Here is a 17,621-nt window from a genome sequence, read left to right on the forward strand (position 1 = left end):
TGGGTCAGCTGATCAGGTAAACAACTGAGTTAGCAAACTAATCTTAGTGCTAAGGCAGAAAAAGTGTTTACGAAATATATAAGTGAATAACTTTGTAACAATTTATTTAAGGCGAGCTCATGAATGAGGGAGCATGCTTGCATTTAAACCTATGCTGTGCCCTGTTTCAATGGACTGATCACACACTGAAGCACCAAATAAATGACATACTTCTTCAGCTCAAGAGTCTGTCTGTGAACCCATGCATTCTGGGTAGCAGGAAAGAACCGATCAACACAGGATACCTGGGATACCAGGATCACTGGGATTCTTGCTGTGTTGACCCAATGAGTTAAACTTAATAAAATGGAAGACGGGGCTTTTAGCGTTGAGACTCATCCAGACAGTAGCGTTCCAATCACTTTGTAGGATAATCCTAGCATAGCTAAGCTTCCCTCTCAACAGCCAGGATGACAGCAGGCGCCTGTCTGGGTCTGTATGGAAGAATGGACTTGGTCAATGTCGTCTAGTCTCACCGGTAGCTATACTGGTGGCTCCAATTTCAATTCAAACAGGTTGAAGAACCACAATCTCCTTAGCTAACAAGGAGTTAGCACCCTATTGCCTTTGCCTCGACTTATCTACAGGATCACCTTTCCTAGAAATGGAAAGAGGGGAAAGCATATGGCAGGCCTTGTAGCCATCTGTGCAAAAGAGCATCCATCACCAGAGATTTGGCATCTGCATCCCTGTGAGATACTTTGGCCACTTTGTGTTCTTATGATTGGCTAACAGGTTGACTGCCAGAAGACTGAGCTCTTGAAAAATCATACTGCAGACTTACTAATTCAATCACCATGTTGAGTTGCTGACTGTGCATCTCCTGAGCCAGTCTGCCATTTGATTAATTTCCCCTGGGGTTCCAGGTACCTTGCATTTTTCTGTGCCCCAGATTCATTCCCCATCCCTTCAGGATAGCATCGATTATGAGTACCTGTGCATCTGGAAGATATAGGGAAGACCTTTGCAATGTTCTGTGAGACTGCCCACCATTTTAGAGAAATTAGCACCTGATTCAGAACCTTGCATGCATTATGCTGAAACGTTCCATATTTTCAGGAGAAAGGCCTGGAGGCACCTGACATGGTCCATGGAGTGACTCCTATACATGAAACCAGGCAGCCCATTATTCGTAAACATTGAGCTATGGTCAGACTTGAACATTTTACCAACTGGAATCACGTTCTGTACCTTGTGAAATCTGTCTGGCAATAGATAGACCTTTGTCACAGAAGTCTATTTATATTCCCAGCTACTCTTGGTGTTTATCACAAATCCATATGCTTGAAGCAAATCCAAAGACCTGACTACGGCAATGTGTTCTGTTGCTTGGGTTGGAGTTCTGATGAAGGTGTCATCTAGGAAGGGATACAAGTGAGTGCCCTGGCACCTCAGTCTGGCTATTATTGTCATAAGCATCTTGTTAAAGACCCTGGGAGCTGACAAAAAAGTCAAAAGGAAGCATTTGGTACTGGTAGTTGGCAGTGCTGTAAGCAAATCTCAGCAATCTGTAGTAGCATGGTTGAATGGGAATGTGGATATATACATCTGCAAGATCCACAGATCTATTTGTTGAGCTATTTGAGACCCAAGTTGGCTCTGACCTGCTGCCCCACACCCCAGCCCACGCTTCTGGACAATTAAGAAAAATGGAGTGTAGACCTAAGAATCTTTCTTCTGAGGGAACCCTTTCTATTGCTCCTATGTCCAGGAAATGTGAGAATTCATTAACACCAGTTTGCATTTGATGGGGTCATTCAAGAAGGGGGACTGGATGAAGAGATGGGTGGGGCCCTCCATTTGAGAGAGTAGCCACAACTCACTACCTTTCTTGTCTACTTGTCTCTGGTCGATAGAGACCTTTCTCCTGATAAGTGGGAAATTCTGCCTCCTACACTCAGGTCTGGGTGGAGGCACATTCATTTGTTTTCATAATGAGCTCTTAGAGGTGATGGATCCACCTCTAGATTTTCCACCCGACTCCCAGTTCCAGGATTTTCCCCGATAAACCTGTCTTCTTTCCTCTGGTACCTTTGCCAAGAGGATAGGCAACAGGAAAGGTTTTGTCTGTTGCTGGGTTTCTGGTCCCTCCTTAGAGTACTGAGTGTGGCAGAGAGGGTCTGTTCCAGTTTGGCAGCACTTTCTGTCATTATTTTATCTAGTTTTTCCCCCAAAAGAGAAGCGAGCCTGTGAATTTAGAGGATCACAGAATTTGTTTGCAGTGAGCATCAATTTCCTGGGGCAAAGCTAAATGAGATGTGTGCTAGAGGTGTCTGCTGACCTGGATGCCATGGACTCAGCTGAAAATCTCATTGCATCCATTGAGGCATCTGCCATAAAGGCTGTTGCCAGGAAAACGTCCTGAAGTGTAGACCAGAAGCCTCCATCCTTCCCAGTCTTAAGGATATCCAGCCAGGACACAGACTCCTGTGAAGAATGTAGCCACCAGGGATAATCTGAGGGTGTCTGACAAAGCCTCAAAGGTAGTTTCCACCTTTCTATCAGGTGGGATCTTTAGGAAAAAAATACACTCAAGATGAGATTACTGTGTCTTTTGCTAGAGATGCCACCTCAACATCAACCTTTGGTAGATCCATAATGGCATTTTTTTGGCTCTTCCAACTTGTAATATCCAAGTAAATTCCTGCTTATGCTTTTTCCCCTATTAGCAGTTTCCCACTTCTCTCTGATACATCCTTGAAGGATGGTTACAGCAGGATTGCAGTCTCAGGCGAGAATTTAGAAAGCAGGTATTTGCTTTCAGGCTTATCCTCTAATGCCTATTCAGGCTGGATCTGGATTGTGGATGCAACCTTTTTGTACATAGGTTTAAACTTTTGGGGGGTAGGGAGGGGGAGTTTGTTGCATTTTTTTCCATGTGTGCTCAGTGCCTGAATCTGAGAGCTCCCCTTCCTCAGTAGAAGAGGTGATGTCTGTGTAAGACAAATATCTCTTTGGGTTTTTTTTTTACCTGGTTATTTTCCTTCTTGCTCTTCTTGGATTTTGTTGCCCTTTAGGTTGGCTTTCTAGGTATTTCTGCCTGGCTAAAGCCAGGACATGGTCTTTATTCAGAACCTTGAGCCCTCTGGGTATGTCTCCCTCAATGTCCTCCCCTTTGTAGTCCCACTCCACCTGCCTGGAACATGGGGTATTATCACTGAAATTTCCCTGATTCAAGCTGGGGAGAAGGGAAGTAGAGTATGAATGCTGCTTCTCACCCCAGAGAATTTAAGACCTACTTTAGGGCTAGGGATCGAGGACAGGATTTTTAATTTGCGATCCTATTCTGTCCCAGGATATACCCTCCTGGATTGTGAGTCTCTCTCCTTGGAATCTCTCCCCACTCTGCTCTGGGTCTCCAGATGAGGCTTTTCTGGGTTGGAGTTGCAGCTTCTTTGGCCGGGGGGGGGGGGGGGGAGGTGGATGAATGAAAGGTAGAAAAGTTTTGCAAGTCTCTCAGACTGCCCAGAGTTCCAGAAGACAGATGTGCATTGTGGTCTCTTGGAACACCCAAATGTCCTGAGCTGATGGTCCATGAGCACTCACCAGCCTGTCAGGGAAGAATCTACAATTATTTACTTGTTGGGTACAGGTGATAGGAAAAGAACATGCACACAAACTTGTTCAGGATCTTTCCATCAAGTTAGTGAGGTCCTCAACATGATACAGGTTGTTACTATGGTATTCATGTTGTATTTGCTTAGTACAGATACTGTTCAGGGCCAAATCTGCAGGTAACAGAGCTGGAGTCTGACAAACAGTGCAACAGAGGTGCATGATGCCAAGTGGTCCAGAAGAAAAAGACAAATCCAGATTGACATTTGAGGGTTGCATGTAACCTGGCCTATCAGGTTGCATGTAACGTGAAATCTTTCCATCGGGAGATAAGCCTGAACCCTGACTGAGTCTAAAGTTGCTCCTATGAAATCTACAGTTTGCATCGGGAACAGGACAGACTTTTCCAAACTCTCACAGACTGTTAGGGATGAAAGATGCTGAAGCAGGGATGAGGTTGATGCAAGCACTTCTAGACATATCCTGCCAATGAGAAGCCAATCATCTAAGTACGGGAAGACACTGAAGCTGCTTCATCTGAACTATGGTATTACTACTAGAAACTCTTTGGTGAAGATGCTTGGTGTGGTTGGTATACTGAATGGAAGCACCTTGAATTGATAGCGCTCAGGACCCACCACAAAGCTAAGGAATCTTTTGTGCAGGGGTGATTATGCACATGAAAGTACACATCTTTCATACTGAGAGCTGTGACCCATGTATTCTTTCGCAGCAAAGGTATTATCAATGCCAGTGTAACCAAACGGAATTATAATTGGGGGGTAGGGGAAATCAAGAATGGGCCTCCACCCTCCCTTCTCTTTGGGAACCAGGAAATATTTCAAATAGAACCCTTCTCTTTGATGTTGAAGAAGTACCCCTCTATTGCTCCCCATTGGAGGGGAGAGATTCTACCTCTTGGCAGAGTGGCTCCTTATGAAAATGGTCCCTGACGACGAGAGACGGAAGGGGTTTTCTGAGGGGATACAGAGAGAAACTGGATGATGTAGCTAGCTGGAATGGATATCTAGCACCCACACGTCCATTGTTATTGCACTCCAGTTGTGGGAAAAGAGTGACAGGAAGATTCCGTGGAGACAGCAACAACAGTGGTTCACAACTCCAGAGCTTCCGGTCAAAAGTATCTTTTTTGCCAGGAGGTGAGGTTGGGTTGATGTGGTTGACTTGGAAGGTACAGGGTATCATGGATTTTGCCCTCTGTCTTTTACAAGGCAGTTCATAGACTCGCTAGTGATAAACAGTTGGATCCTGTGGGTTGTAGGATGTCTTGGATCTTGTGTTTTGTATCCTGGACTTCCTCGAGGCAGATTTGAATTTCCTCCACCACCCTGCACAGCAGCTCTCAAAACTGCTTAGGCCATCCAGAAAGGATGGTGAAGCTGAGACAATAGGAGATGGGGAAGATAGTTGTGCTAGTACCAGTGGAAATGGTAGATCCAACTAATAGTTCTCTTCTACGGAGTCGCAAGAAAGCTTTGGTTGTTCTCTTGGAGGGCTGGGGGTGGAATGACTTCCTATGAGATTGTTCTGACCCTGGGTATTGTGCATATGGGTTCCATGGGCCCCAACAGGAGCGACTGAAGGTGGGTTGTGGAGGGCCTCATGGGGTACTACCAATCTTGAGGGGTGTGTTTGAGTGGAGGTTGGTTCCAGGAGACTCTTGATCTCCTGCCTGCACTGATCTCCCTTGGAGGTGGTGATGATGGTTCCTTTGGTAGCTCTAATTCTCCTAATGACAAAAAGGCCAGATCTGGTTTAATATGGGGGGCCAACAGTTCCGATGGCAGAAAGCTGTGGCTAGTATAGGGGATGGGAGATAGATTTATTCTATAGCCCATATCCCCGGGTGGTATCAAACTCTCCCTGCTGAGGGATGGTCCTAACAACAGGGGAGACTGCAGATCTGGAAAAACAAAGATGTCCTTTGGGATGGTATGTCTCTTTGCTCTCCCTGCATTGTGTGGAGTTCTCTCTGCCCATACTGATGGAGCCAAAGTAGGGATGCTCTGGGTTGGCAGGTCTATATGTTGTTGACGATGGAGGTTCCCAACAGATACTTTACATCAGTACTGGCAGTCCTTGGTCTTCTGACCTGGGCAATATGACTGGTATGGTTAGCGGCAGTGCAATCTGGTACCAATGAAGCCCCGTTTTTATGAGCCTTTTTATTATGGCCCTGGGACTTCGGACAGTCTAAGTCTCTAGGAGCTGGGCACGAAGACTTCTCCAACTTGGACAGGATCGAATCAGTCCTCTATGGAATAGACTTAAAGGGGGATCTTCTCTTGTATTTATGAAAGCGTTCCCTGCCCTCCTGATGAGACTGTGATCCCCCTTGCTCCTAGGTCAGGCCTCATGCACATCTAGGAGGTGCACATCTTGCTGACTCTTGCCAATGTATGCGGAGAGGGTCAGACCAGGGCCTAGTAGCCTTTTCTGTGACGTGCTTTTTAAGTGGAAATTTCCACACCAGCTAGGTACAGCTAGGGAACGAGCAACAAATACTGCACCTGGCAGAGATATGCGCTTCCCCAAAGCAATAAAAGCAGCGTTGGTGGACGTTGCTTACTGAGAAGGAGCACAGATTGGAGAGAGAGTTTTTACACCCATGTCTTCTGAACGTAGACCAATTCCCATACTGAGCTGAGCTCAGTATGGGAGCTGAGGAGTTATGGGGGAGGAGGTGGAGAGTTCCTCTTGGTGGGGAATCTAATTAAGTATTAACTATATTACTAGAAGCTATTTACACTAGCTATATTAAAGATAAACAGGTTGAAGACAAGGCTGAAGAAACAGGAGAAACTCTGGAGGTTCTGATTCAAGCCATGTGGCTGTAAGAAGGAACTGGAAGGACGGTCAGTCCACTCCGCCCCTTATATGCTCCATACGGAGCATGAGGAGAACAGGGGTGCATGCACGGACCAATGGACATTATTTAAATTGCCAGTATGAAGCACATGGAGTACCTGAATACACACAATGGAACACACATAGGAACCATCACTTGTGAAAAAAGGATGGTGCTACTACCTGAAAAAAATGGATAAACTAATAAGTTGGCTAAGAAAAGTTGGGCACAAATGAACCATTTCACTACGGCTGCAGAGGCAGAAGATCTGGGAGCAGACCATGGAAGGGGACATGACTAGATCATGCTGTACTCCAGACACTGCAAACAAGAGGGGAATAGCCCACACAAATCAGAATTGTGCAATACACGGAGCTGCAGAAAATACTATTTGTACATGGCAGAGTTACACACTGGAACAACCCTCACTTATTATTATATCAGGCTATACTCCTGAAATCTCATTGATCATGCTTACATTGGCACTGTAGGTGGATAGGAAACAATTCTGACAATCAGGTCTCTGTCATATAATTCTATTCTATGAAACTGACTCCCTTGCTCTTCTGCCCACCCTCCTAAGGGTCATGAGTTGCCTTCAGAACTCTGACAACCATAGCCAAGAAATAATGCGAATAACTCTGTTTTGGTTGAGTTTTAAATGTAAAAAGTGGCTTTCACCTTGCGAAGAAAATAAAGAAGTGTGGAGTTTGTGACATGTTATATAGCTACAGTGAGGCAAAAAAATGTGACACTGAGGGCTACATTTTGAAATGTTTTGGATGTTTAACATTTAGCTGTAACAAGGCCAGTTAACAGACTTTTGAATGGTGTCCCTCCAGACTCTGTGCTTGGAGGTAGCAGGGCTTGGTGAGTAGTGCATTTGGTCTATCTGTAGGTTGTTTGTTTGTTCTCTGTGTAAGGGTTGCAAGTGTGGTCCATTGCCCCCGGCATAAAACACCTGAGACGGATCTGTTTGTTGGTGCCTTGGTAAGGACTGGGAAGCTCTGACCCTTGGAGCTTTTGTATCAGTCCCGCTGTTTGAAGTCTCTGGTGGTGAAGGACAGAGCTAAACTAAGCAGGGAGACTTGGTATACAAATTCACTTACTAGGCAAACTTGAGAGACACAAAGAGAGGCAGCTAACCAGAGAGTTTTGGAGTTAGTTTAGAAAAAGAGAGTGAGAGAGGCTTTCCTTCCAAGTCAATGCTATATTAATGTGGAATTTGAAGAAGGCTACCAAAAAAAAAAAAAGAGTGCTGATGACCTGCAATGGCCTTATTTTCTTTCCTGCTTGCAGCCAGAAGGGACTTCCTGTTAATGAAGTTTCAAATTGGTGAAAGATTCTTGGACTGGAAGGATAAGTACAGACATTACTAAGAATCAGAGAAGTTGAGGAGTTCCTAGACAGCCAGGTTCAGAAAATACCAATACCCCAGGCTCAACGAAGAAAGGAGCTGGCCACTGAGGAGTCGAAGACAGAGGATGTCAAAGAAGGCCTAGAAGTTTGTGGCCATCAGAGGCAAGAGGTCACAATGGCATTCCATATGGCAAGACACAGATGAGGATGGGCAGCCTGTGGCCACCAAGGAGAAGACAACCAGGAGAAATTCCACACAGCTGGTGCTTTTCAATCAACACCAGGTCCTCAACGCGGAAAGTACGAACAATACTTCTCAAGATTCAGCTGGTCCAGGGAACAGAGAGATGTACAAGACACTCCTGTGGATGCCACCTCGGCCCACCCTGTAAGAAAATCAAGCTTGCCCACAAAGAAATCTCCAACCATCCAAGGAAGACAGAGTATCCTTGCTGGGGATTCATTACTCAACTAATCAAAAGAACATTCTGTAAGGGAAAAGCAGACAAGAGGATGGCATGCTGTCTTCCCGACTCAAGACACAAGACACAACTCTAAGATTGGATAGGCTTCTGAAGTCATTGGACAAGCACCCACTGGTGATGGTACATATCAGCACTAACAACACTGAGTCATAGACTGTCTCACAGATAACAGAACACAGAAGTGGCCTGAAGAAGAAGGTTTTCTCCGAGATCCTACCTGTCCTGCAAGTGAAGGAAGAAAGAAGGCAGAAGATTCTGGAAATGAACCACTGGCTAAGTAAATTGTGGAGGACTTTGGTTCTACAGAACATTGGTTCACATTCTATAGGGAGAGAGGGCTGTATATACTGGATTGCCTCCACCATAGTAGAAGGGGAACTAACTGCCTCAGGAACAGGCTGGACAGAGTAGTCAGGAACGGGTTAAATTAATAAAACATGAGGGTAAAAAGAGAGGAGATATAAGTTCTCAGAACAGAATAGAGATATTGAGAACAAAATTAGTCAAGGAACCAAAGGACATGAAGAGAAGAAATAGTTTAATTAGCTATACACCAGTGTTAGGAGGCTGGATAACAAACAAGAGGAACTGGAATTGTTCATTTATAAGCATAAATTAGATATAGTTGGTATTACTGAGACCTGGTGGAATAAATTATATGATTGGAATGTTAAAATCAACAACTATTACCTATTTAGGAAGGACTGAGTAAGCAAAAGGGGAGGGAGAATGGCACCCCATGTTAAAACTGACATTACCTGTTTGAATCACCAATAGTGCAGAGAAAATGATCCTGAATGCTTATGGATCAATGTCCTAACAGATAAAGCACAAGATGGCATTTTAGTTGGTGCCTGCTACAGACCACCATATCACATTTGGGAACACACTGATTGATTCCTTGTGCACTTATCTACAATTTGTAGAGGGAAAACCTGCTAAATCTTTGTGTACTTCAATTTGAGCAACATATGCTGGAGATTTCATGGTGCCGGTACTAAAACATCCATGGAATTTCTTAATATTATAGAAAATTTCCCAACTCAAAAAGTGTTGTAGCCAATATGGGGGGATTCTGTATAAGACTTGGCCTTGAGAGATACAGAGGAATTCATCACAGAACTAAAAATTAATGATAGCTTAAAGTTCAAGTGATCATGACTTGATCACATTTATAATGTGAAAACAGAATAAAATCCAGACCGGTAATATATATATTTGATAACTTAGAAGGGCCAATTTCACAAAGCTGAAAACAATTATGAGCCACATCAACTGTGAAGAATAATTTAACCAGAAAAATGCAAATGATTATTGGGAATTGTTTAAGAATTCTTTACTAGAAGCCTAAATGCTACAACCAAGGAAGAAGGTTGTATTGGCTAAAAAACTGACCTGATTTAAAGAGGAAGTAAAGACAGCTATACAAATTATATATTTATAAACAAATGGAAGACACAGGAAGTTGACAGTAATGAATATAAAATCAGAAGCTAGGAACTGATAATGATAACAACATTGATAATGGAAGCCCAAATAAACAAAGTGTGCAATAGAGGGATTTTAAATCTTGCTTTAAGTGAAATGGTCAACTCATCCTTTAACTATGGCATTGTTATGGATGTATCCACAATAACGAATCAGAAGAACAGACAATTTTAGTACCAAAGATTTTGCTTTATCTTTAATACATAAAGGACTGCTCAGCAGCTTTCTATATGTGGACTGAGTACTGGTAGTCATTTCATGCATTCTTTACCATGAAAGAAGGATTAAAACCACTTCTCAAAATCAGGTGTACAGTATGCAAAGTCTTCTGACAAAAACCAAAAAGATATGGCTTGGCAAACCTGATAGTCTAAGGTTAAAATAAAGAAGCAAAAATCTTCCCCCACACAAAAAATAGAGGAGAAAAGAAAAAGAAATCACTCTCAAATATTTTTCTCTTTGTTGATCATCCTTAGATAGCATAACTCTGGAAAGAATATCAATTTATGAAACTGACAAATTATTGTAGGCATGGTATTAGTGGGCATTTTGAAAGGCATTGTCAAGTTATCAGATTATAATATTTTCTAATATTATTTTTATATATTCTCTCTCTTACCGGACATTGGAAAACACATTAAAATTACATATCATATAATAAAGTTGTCTTTCACGCAGCCATTCTATTACAGGAACTATTTCCATTTCTTCTGCTTTGTGTACTACAGAAAACTAGAAAAATTAAATAAAAAATAGTCATTACTTCAAGATGTTTGCGACATTATGGAGTTTCCACTATTGCAATACATAGTTTACTAGCTACAGAGTAAATCTGACATTTTATTAACTGCTCTAATAAACAAAATCTGGTTAATAATAGCAGCTGCATGGCAATAGTAGGCAAATAGAAAATCAGCAGCTGAAAGAGCTGCTATGCTTGTGTAGGATTGCGAAGCTCCTTTCTTCCAGGCTCTTAGAGGCTGCTCACAAATTATGTAGTATGTGCCCTTCTCAGTGTCTAAGAGTACTACTTCTGAATGTTTTGAGACCCTGCATGTTTGAGGTGAGAGAATGCATTAGGCTGGATATTAACCAAGGAGTCCTACATGGCAACATACTATGTTACCAGCAGAGCTGACTGCAGATAGCCAAAATTTTGCATTTCAAAGATTTTTGTTTTTTCTACAACGCCACACATATATCCCTCCTCTCTCTGCATTCCCATACAAATGAACACAGCATGTTTCGTTGTTTGTTGACTGGAATATATATTTAACCATCGGTTTCTAGCACTGTGACTCTCCATTCACATGCTTTCTATGCTACTCAAAAAGAGTAAAATATACAGGAGGTTTAGAGGTAGCAAATTAACTGTTCCGTTTTTCTTTCCTCATATTTAATCTCAGTATAAACTTAAGTAGATATGAAAAAACAGATAACGAACAGCTTCAGCTAGTAATAGAAAATTCTGAAATAAAGTATAGTTATATAAGTATAGTTATATAAAATTATATTTTCTGTTGCAATCAGTTATATGTAGGGATACAACGAATCAGTATTTATTACTGCTAAGTTATGCTGTTAGCAGCAAACAAGAATTTTTGAACCAAGCTCTTTTTTATATAAAAGTGTCCATACTGTTTAATGCAGAATATTTTTTTCAAGCATCGCAGTATACAATTGATCCAAAAGATGCTTCTTGGCAGAGAAGCACATAAAATTATCATTTTGTTTAAATTACAACAATCTGAATGGTTCTTAAGTTCCTCTTTACAGTCCAAAATAAGACATAAATCTAAGACATAATTGTTCTCGTGAATATTAAAAAGCAATCATAAAAACCAAGGCTAATCAAGCCTGGCTTTGTTATGTTTGCCTTCTGCACGCACAGGAAACAGTTGCAGGATTAATGCAAAGTCAGACAAAGCCAATAGGTCTTGACATCAGGCAACGTAACTGTTCCTGGATTGCTTCCTTATATTCTTTTTAAAACATAGCAATAGCTTTATCTGCAATTTGAATCAAGTCACAGATACAGGGCTTTAGTCAAGGACACAATGTTATCTACACAAAAAAAGTGATAAGACAATCAAGTTTCATCCTATAATAAGGATCTGTCTGTGTGTGAAATGCTATTAGTTTTTACTGAACTGATACTTCAACACTTGAAAGAGGATCTGTCTGTCTGACCCATCTTATACCTCATGAACCACGTGGTGATAAGGTTTTAAAGGCTTGACATCATCATATTTACTGGAAGAGGATTTCGGAAAAATCAATCTTTTCTGTAATGTCAAATATCCTACTTCACAGTGCCTGTGTGATTGTGAGGCAACATTTCACAGGGGATCAGTGCACAATAAACTTTTTAATTATGAGATCTTCAGTCAAAATCCTGATTAGATTACAGTTAAAAGGGAGTATGATGGTCTCATTTCACTTTCTAGCCAACATCACAACACAATTCATAATGATTAACAATCTCTGCTAGCTGCACCCGGAAAGAGTAGTTAGACATTACTGTGATAGGTCCTTTAGAAATGTTACTAGATTACACAGTCACACTATAGGGACATTGGGCATTACAGTTTATTCAAACAGTAAAAGTACAGAGTTTCCTGTATTCTGAAGGTTTCATGTAAGGGTAGAGCTTCCTGAAGCTCAGAGTCCTTGAAGGACACCTTTTAGGTATTCTATCCCAGAATACTGAAGGACCAACAGCTTAAGCTTGACTCAATGTTCAAAGAGGGGGGGAGGGGTGGGGAGGGGGGAGGCAGTGTTGTAAGACCACTAGAGGAATGATGCACTCTCAATAATAAAAAATAGAATAAAACACCTGGAAGAGCCTGATATGATATGATAAGGTCTAACCAGCACAGTTTCTGCAAAGGGAAATTGTGCCACTAATCTATAAAATTCTTAACAGAGTAGAACTGTATTGACATACTCTATTTAGCTCTTCAAAAAGTCTTTGACAAAGTCCCTCAACAAAAGGCTGTGCACAAGGTCTGGTGTTGTTTAATACATTTACTAATGATCTGGAAAAGGGTGGCAAGCAGTGGCACAACAAAAACTGCAGATGATAAAGTTATGTAGGTTAGTCAAATCCACAAAAGACTGTGAGGAACTTCGAAAGGATTTAACCAAATTAGATGAAAGGGCAACATGAGTGCAGACCGACTTCAATAGTGATACATGCAAAGTAATGAACAGTGAAAGGAACAATTTCAGCTACTCATACAGAGTTATAAATTAACTGTAACAACTCAGAAGAGGGACCTAAGCATCATCTCAGTGAGAACCTCTGCTAAGAAAGAGGTGACATCAATAATTGTTGCTGTCAGGGTTCCCTCCCCACTCTGAACTCTAGGGTACAGATGTGGGGACCCACATGAAAGACCCCCTAAGCTTATTCCTACCAGCTTAAGTTAAAAACTTACCCAAGGCACAAATCCTTCCTTGTCCTTGGATGGGTACTGCTTCCACCACCAAGTGAGTTAGACAAAGTTTCAGGAAAAGGACCACTTGGAGTTCCTGTTTCCCTAAAATATCCCCCCAAGACCCTTCACCCCCTTTCCTGGGGAGGCTTGAGGATAATCTACCAATCAAATAGGTAAACCAGATTCTTAAAAAACAGAACTTTATTATAACAGGGGGAAAAAGTAAAAGAAGCATCTCTGTAAAATCAGGATGGAAGGTAATTTTACAGGGTAATCAGATTCAAAACACAGAGGATTCCCCTCTAGGCAAAACTTTAAAGTTACAAAAAAACAGGGATAAACCTCCCTCTAAGCATAGGAAAAATTCACAACCTAAAAGCAAAAGATAATCTAACGCGCCTTGCCTTATTTACTTACTCTTTTTGCAATACTGAGACTCATTTTAGGATGATTTTAGGAGAAGGAGTTTTCTGACCTGATGCTTCTCTGCTTCCCCAGAGAACACACAACATAGAGCACAAACAAAGCCTCCCCCACCCCTGATTTGAAAGTATCTTCTTTCCCCATTGGTCCTTTTGGCCAGGTGTCAACCAGGTTATTTGAGCTTCTTAACCACTTACAGGTAAGGAGGAATTCTAGGCTACCCTTAGCTTTATGCTTATGACAGTTACTCTTTGAGAGTTACCTCTGTGCACTTACACTTATTGGGTATCAGGTGCTGAGTTGAAGAACTGTCTTGAAATGCTGGTGTTATATGAGTTCAGCATCAGTGGGGAAGTCCATAAATAAGTCTAGAATTCATCCTTAAACCCAATTTACTTCAGTGAGTTTTAAACACCCTCCCCCCATAGGGATGCTTATCTAAATCAGGGCCTTGGTGAAGGATAAACAGAGCTGTTATTTGCACATTTGTTGGTAACTAAGCAAGTGGAGTGTCAATTTCTTCTAGTGACTGCATGTAAATATTGACTAGGAGAGGGGAGAGAAGTGAGCCTTACAGTACGCTCCACATGTAAGGATGCTGATAAGCAAAGCAACCACCACCCTTTGAGTGAAGCCCCAAAGGAAGGATTCAAGCTACTAAGACGGTTTCCTTTGACTTCTACCCCATCTTTCAGATGAGATGGCAGCACCCTATGATCAACTGAATCAAACACAAGAGATCTAAGCCCTGGTCTACACTACGAGTTTAGGTCGAATTTAGCAACGTTAGATCAATTTAACCCTGTACCCATCCACACGACGAAGCCATTTTTGTCGACTTAAAGGGCTCTTAAAATCAATTTCTGTACTCCTCCCCACTGAGGGGATTAGCTCTGAAATCGACATTGCCAGGTTGAATTTCATAGAATCATAGAATATCAGGGTTGGAAGGGACCTCAGGAGGTCATCTAGTCCAACCCCCTGCTCAAAGCAGGGCCAATCCCCAACTAAATCATCCCAGCCAGGACTTTGTCAAACCTGACCTTAAAAATATCTAAGGAAGGAGATTCCACCATGTCATAAATATAAAGGGAAGGGTAAATCCCTTTAAAATCACTCCTGGCCAAAGGAAAAATCCTCTCACCTATAAAGGGGTAAGAAGCTAAAGGTAACCTCACCGGCACCTGACCAAAATGACCAATGAGAAGAAAAGATACTTTCAAAAGCTGGGAGGAGGGAGAAAAACAAAGGGTCTGTGTCTGTCTGTATGCTGCTTTTACCAGGGATAGACCAGGAATGGAGCCTTAGAACTTTTAGTAAGTAATCTAGCTAGGTATGTGTTAGATTTTAATTTCTTTAAATGGCTGAGAAAAGAGCTGTGCTGAATAGAATGACTATTCCTGTCTGTGTGTCTTTTTTGTAACTTAAGGTTTTCCCTAGAGGGATTCTCTATGTTTTGAATCTAATTACCCTGTAAGGTATCTACCATCCTGATTTTACAGAGGTGATTCCTTTACTTCTATTAAAAGTCTTCTTGTAAGAAAACTGAATGCTTTTTCATTGTTCTAAGATCCAAGGGTTTGGGTCTGTGGTCACCTATGCAAATTGGTGAGGATTTTTACCAAACCTCCCCCAGGAAGTGGGGTGCAAAGATTGGGAGGATTTTGGGGGGAAAGACGTGTCCAAACTACGTTTCCCAGTAAACCCAGATAAAGTTTGGTGGTGGCAGTGGAAATCCAAGGGAAAAGGGTAAAATTAATTTGTACCTTGGGGAAGTTTTAACCTAAGTTGGTAAAAGTAAGCTTAGGAGGTTTTCATGCAGGTCCCCACATCTGTACCCTAGAGTTCAGAGTGGGAAAAGAACCTTAACACAACACCTCCTGTTAGGATAAAGATATTCAGGCCTGTCTGCAAAGGCCTGCACTTTAAGAATTTAGGTGTATTCTTATCACTTGGCTAGTTCTAGAGGTATAAAAGAAGAATCAAAATCACTGTCTGCTGGTGTAAGGGCCTTCTCTTACTGTGACAGTCTGAAGCCCTTTTCTTAGGCTAAGGCCTTTGGCTAAGCAGCAGAGGCAGCCATAAGCTAGGAAGCGAACAGTCACATCCTCACATTCCAAACTAGTCATATTGAAATAAGGTGCTATTGGGCTGTTAGGCACTATCAGGACAGGATTGTATTCCTATCTCCTCCAGAGAAAGGGAAGTGCCTAGAAAATGTAAAAGGAAACTTAGTTTCATAGCATCCTGTCTGGCAAGAACTCACTTGTCAATAGCTGGGATGTGAAATCCTCACTTCTGTATTGTCTTGTCATTATAGTTCCCACTTTGCTATTGTTTGTCTGTATAATCTCTGTCTGGTTCTGTGATTGTTCCTGTCTGCTGTATAATTAATTTTGCTGGGTATAAACTAATTAAGGTGGGGGGATATAATTGGTTACATAATCATGTTACAATATGTTAGGATTGGTTAGTTAAATTTCAGGAAAATGATTGGTTAAGGTATAGCTAAGCAGAACTCAAGTTTTACTATATAATCTGTAGTCAATGAGGAAGTGGGTGGGTGTGTGGGTGGGGGAGATGGGAACAGGGAATGGGGGTAAGAAAATTAGAATCATGTTTTGCTAAAGGGGGAAATGGGAATAGGGAATGGGAGTAAGGAAGTTGGAATCATGTTTGGCTAAGGGGACACAGGTGTAAGGCTCTGTGGTGTCAGAGCTGGGAAGGAGGATACTAAGGAAGGAAACTGGAATCATGCTTGCTGGAAGTTCACCCAATAAACATCGAATTGTTTGCACCTTTGGACTTCGGGTATTGTTGCTCTCTGTTCATGCGAGAAGGACCAGGGAAGTAAGTAAGTGGGTGAAGGAATAAGCCCCCTAACACCTCCCTAGGTAACGCATTCCAGTGTTTCACCACCCTCCTAGTGAAAAAGTTTTTCCTAATATCCAACCTAAACCTCCCCCACTGCAACTTGAGACCATTACTCCTTGTTCTGTCATCTGCTACCACTGAGAACAGTCTAGAACAATCCTCTTTGGAACCCCCTTTCAGGTAGTTGAAAGCAGCTATCAAATTCCCCTTCATTCTTCTCTTCCGCAGACTAAACAATCCCAGTTCCCTCAGCCTCTCCTCATAAGTCATGTGTTCCAGTCCCCTAATCATTTTTGTTGCCCTCCGCTGGACATTTTCCAATTTTTCCACATCCTTCTTGTAGTATGGGGCCCAAAACTGGACACGGTACTCCAGATGAGGCCTCACCAATGTTGAATAGAGGGGAACGATCACGTCCCTCGATCTGCTTGCTATGCCCCTACTTATACATCCCAAAATGCCATTGGCCTTCTTGGCAACAAGGGCACACTGCTGACTCATATCCAGCTTCTCATCCACTGTAACCCGTAGGTCCTTTTCCGCAGAACTGCTGCCAAGCCATTCGGTCCCTAGTCTATAGCGGTGTATGGGATTCTTCCGTCCTAAGTGCAGAACTCTGCACTTGTCCTTGTTGAACCTCATCAGATTTCTTTTGGCCCAATCCTCTAATTTGTCTAGGGCCCTCTGTATCCTATCTCTACACTCCAGCGTATCTACCTCTCCTCCCAGTTTAGTGTCATCTGCAAACTTGCTGAGGGTGCAATCCACACCATCCTCCAGATCATTTATGAAGATATTGAACAAAACCGGCCCCAGGACTGACCCTTGGGGCACTCCACTTGATACCGGCTGCCAACTAGATATGGAGCCATTGATCACTACCCGTTGAGCCTGACAATCTAACCAACTTTCTATCTACTTTATAGTCCATTCATCCAGCCCATACTTCTTTAACTTGCTTGCAAGAATACTATGGGAGACAGTGTCAAAAGCTTTGCTAAAGTCAAGGAACAACACGTCCACTGCCTTCCCCTCATCCACATAGCCAGTTATCTCGTCATAGAAGGCAATTAGATTAGTCAGGCATGA

At 42.2% G+C, this 17,621-nt stretch overlaps 1 protein-coding gene across 1 annotated transcript in view; it reads right to left on the reverse strand.

The window, feature by feature from the left end:
• Nucleotides 1-17,621, reverse strand: part of DNAH14 (dynein axonemal heavy chain 14) — a 454,606-nt gene that overhangs the window by 414,171 nt on the left and 22,814 nt on the right. Inside the window, 1 exon segment of the mRNA XM_078851974.1 lies at nt 10,415-10,527. Coding sequence (XP_078708100.1) covers nt 10,415-10,527 — 113 coding nt within the window.

The sequence above is a fragment of the Lepidochelys kempii genome, chromosome 3 (genome assembly GCF_965140285.1).
Source record: "Lepidochelys kempii isolate rLepKem1 chromosome 3, rLepKem1.hap1, whole genome shotgun sequence".
Lineage (NCBI taxonomy): Eukaryota > Metazoa > Chordata > Testudines > Cheloniidae > Lepidochelys > Lepidochelys kempii.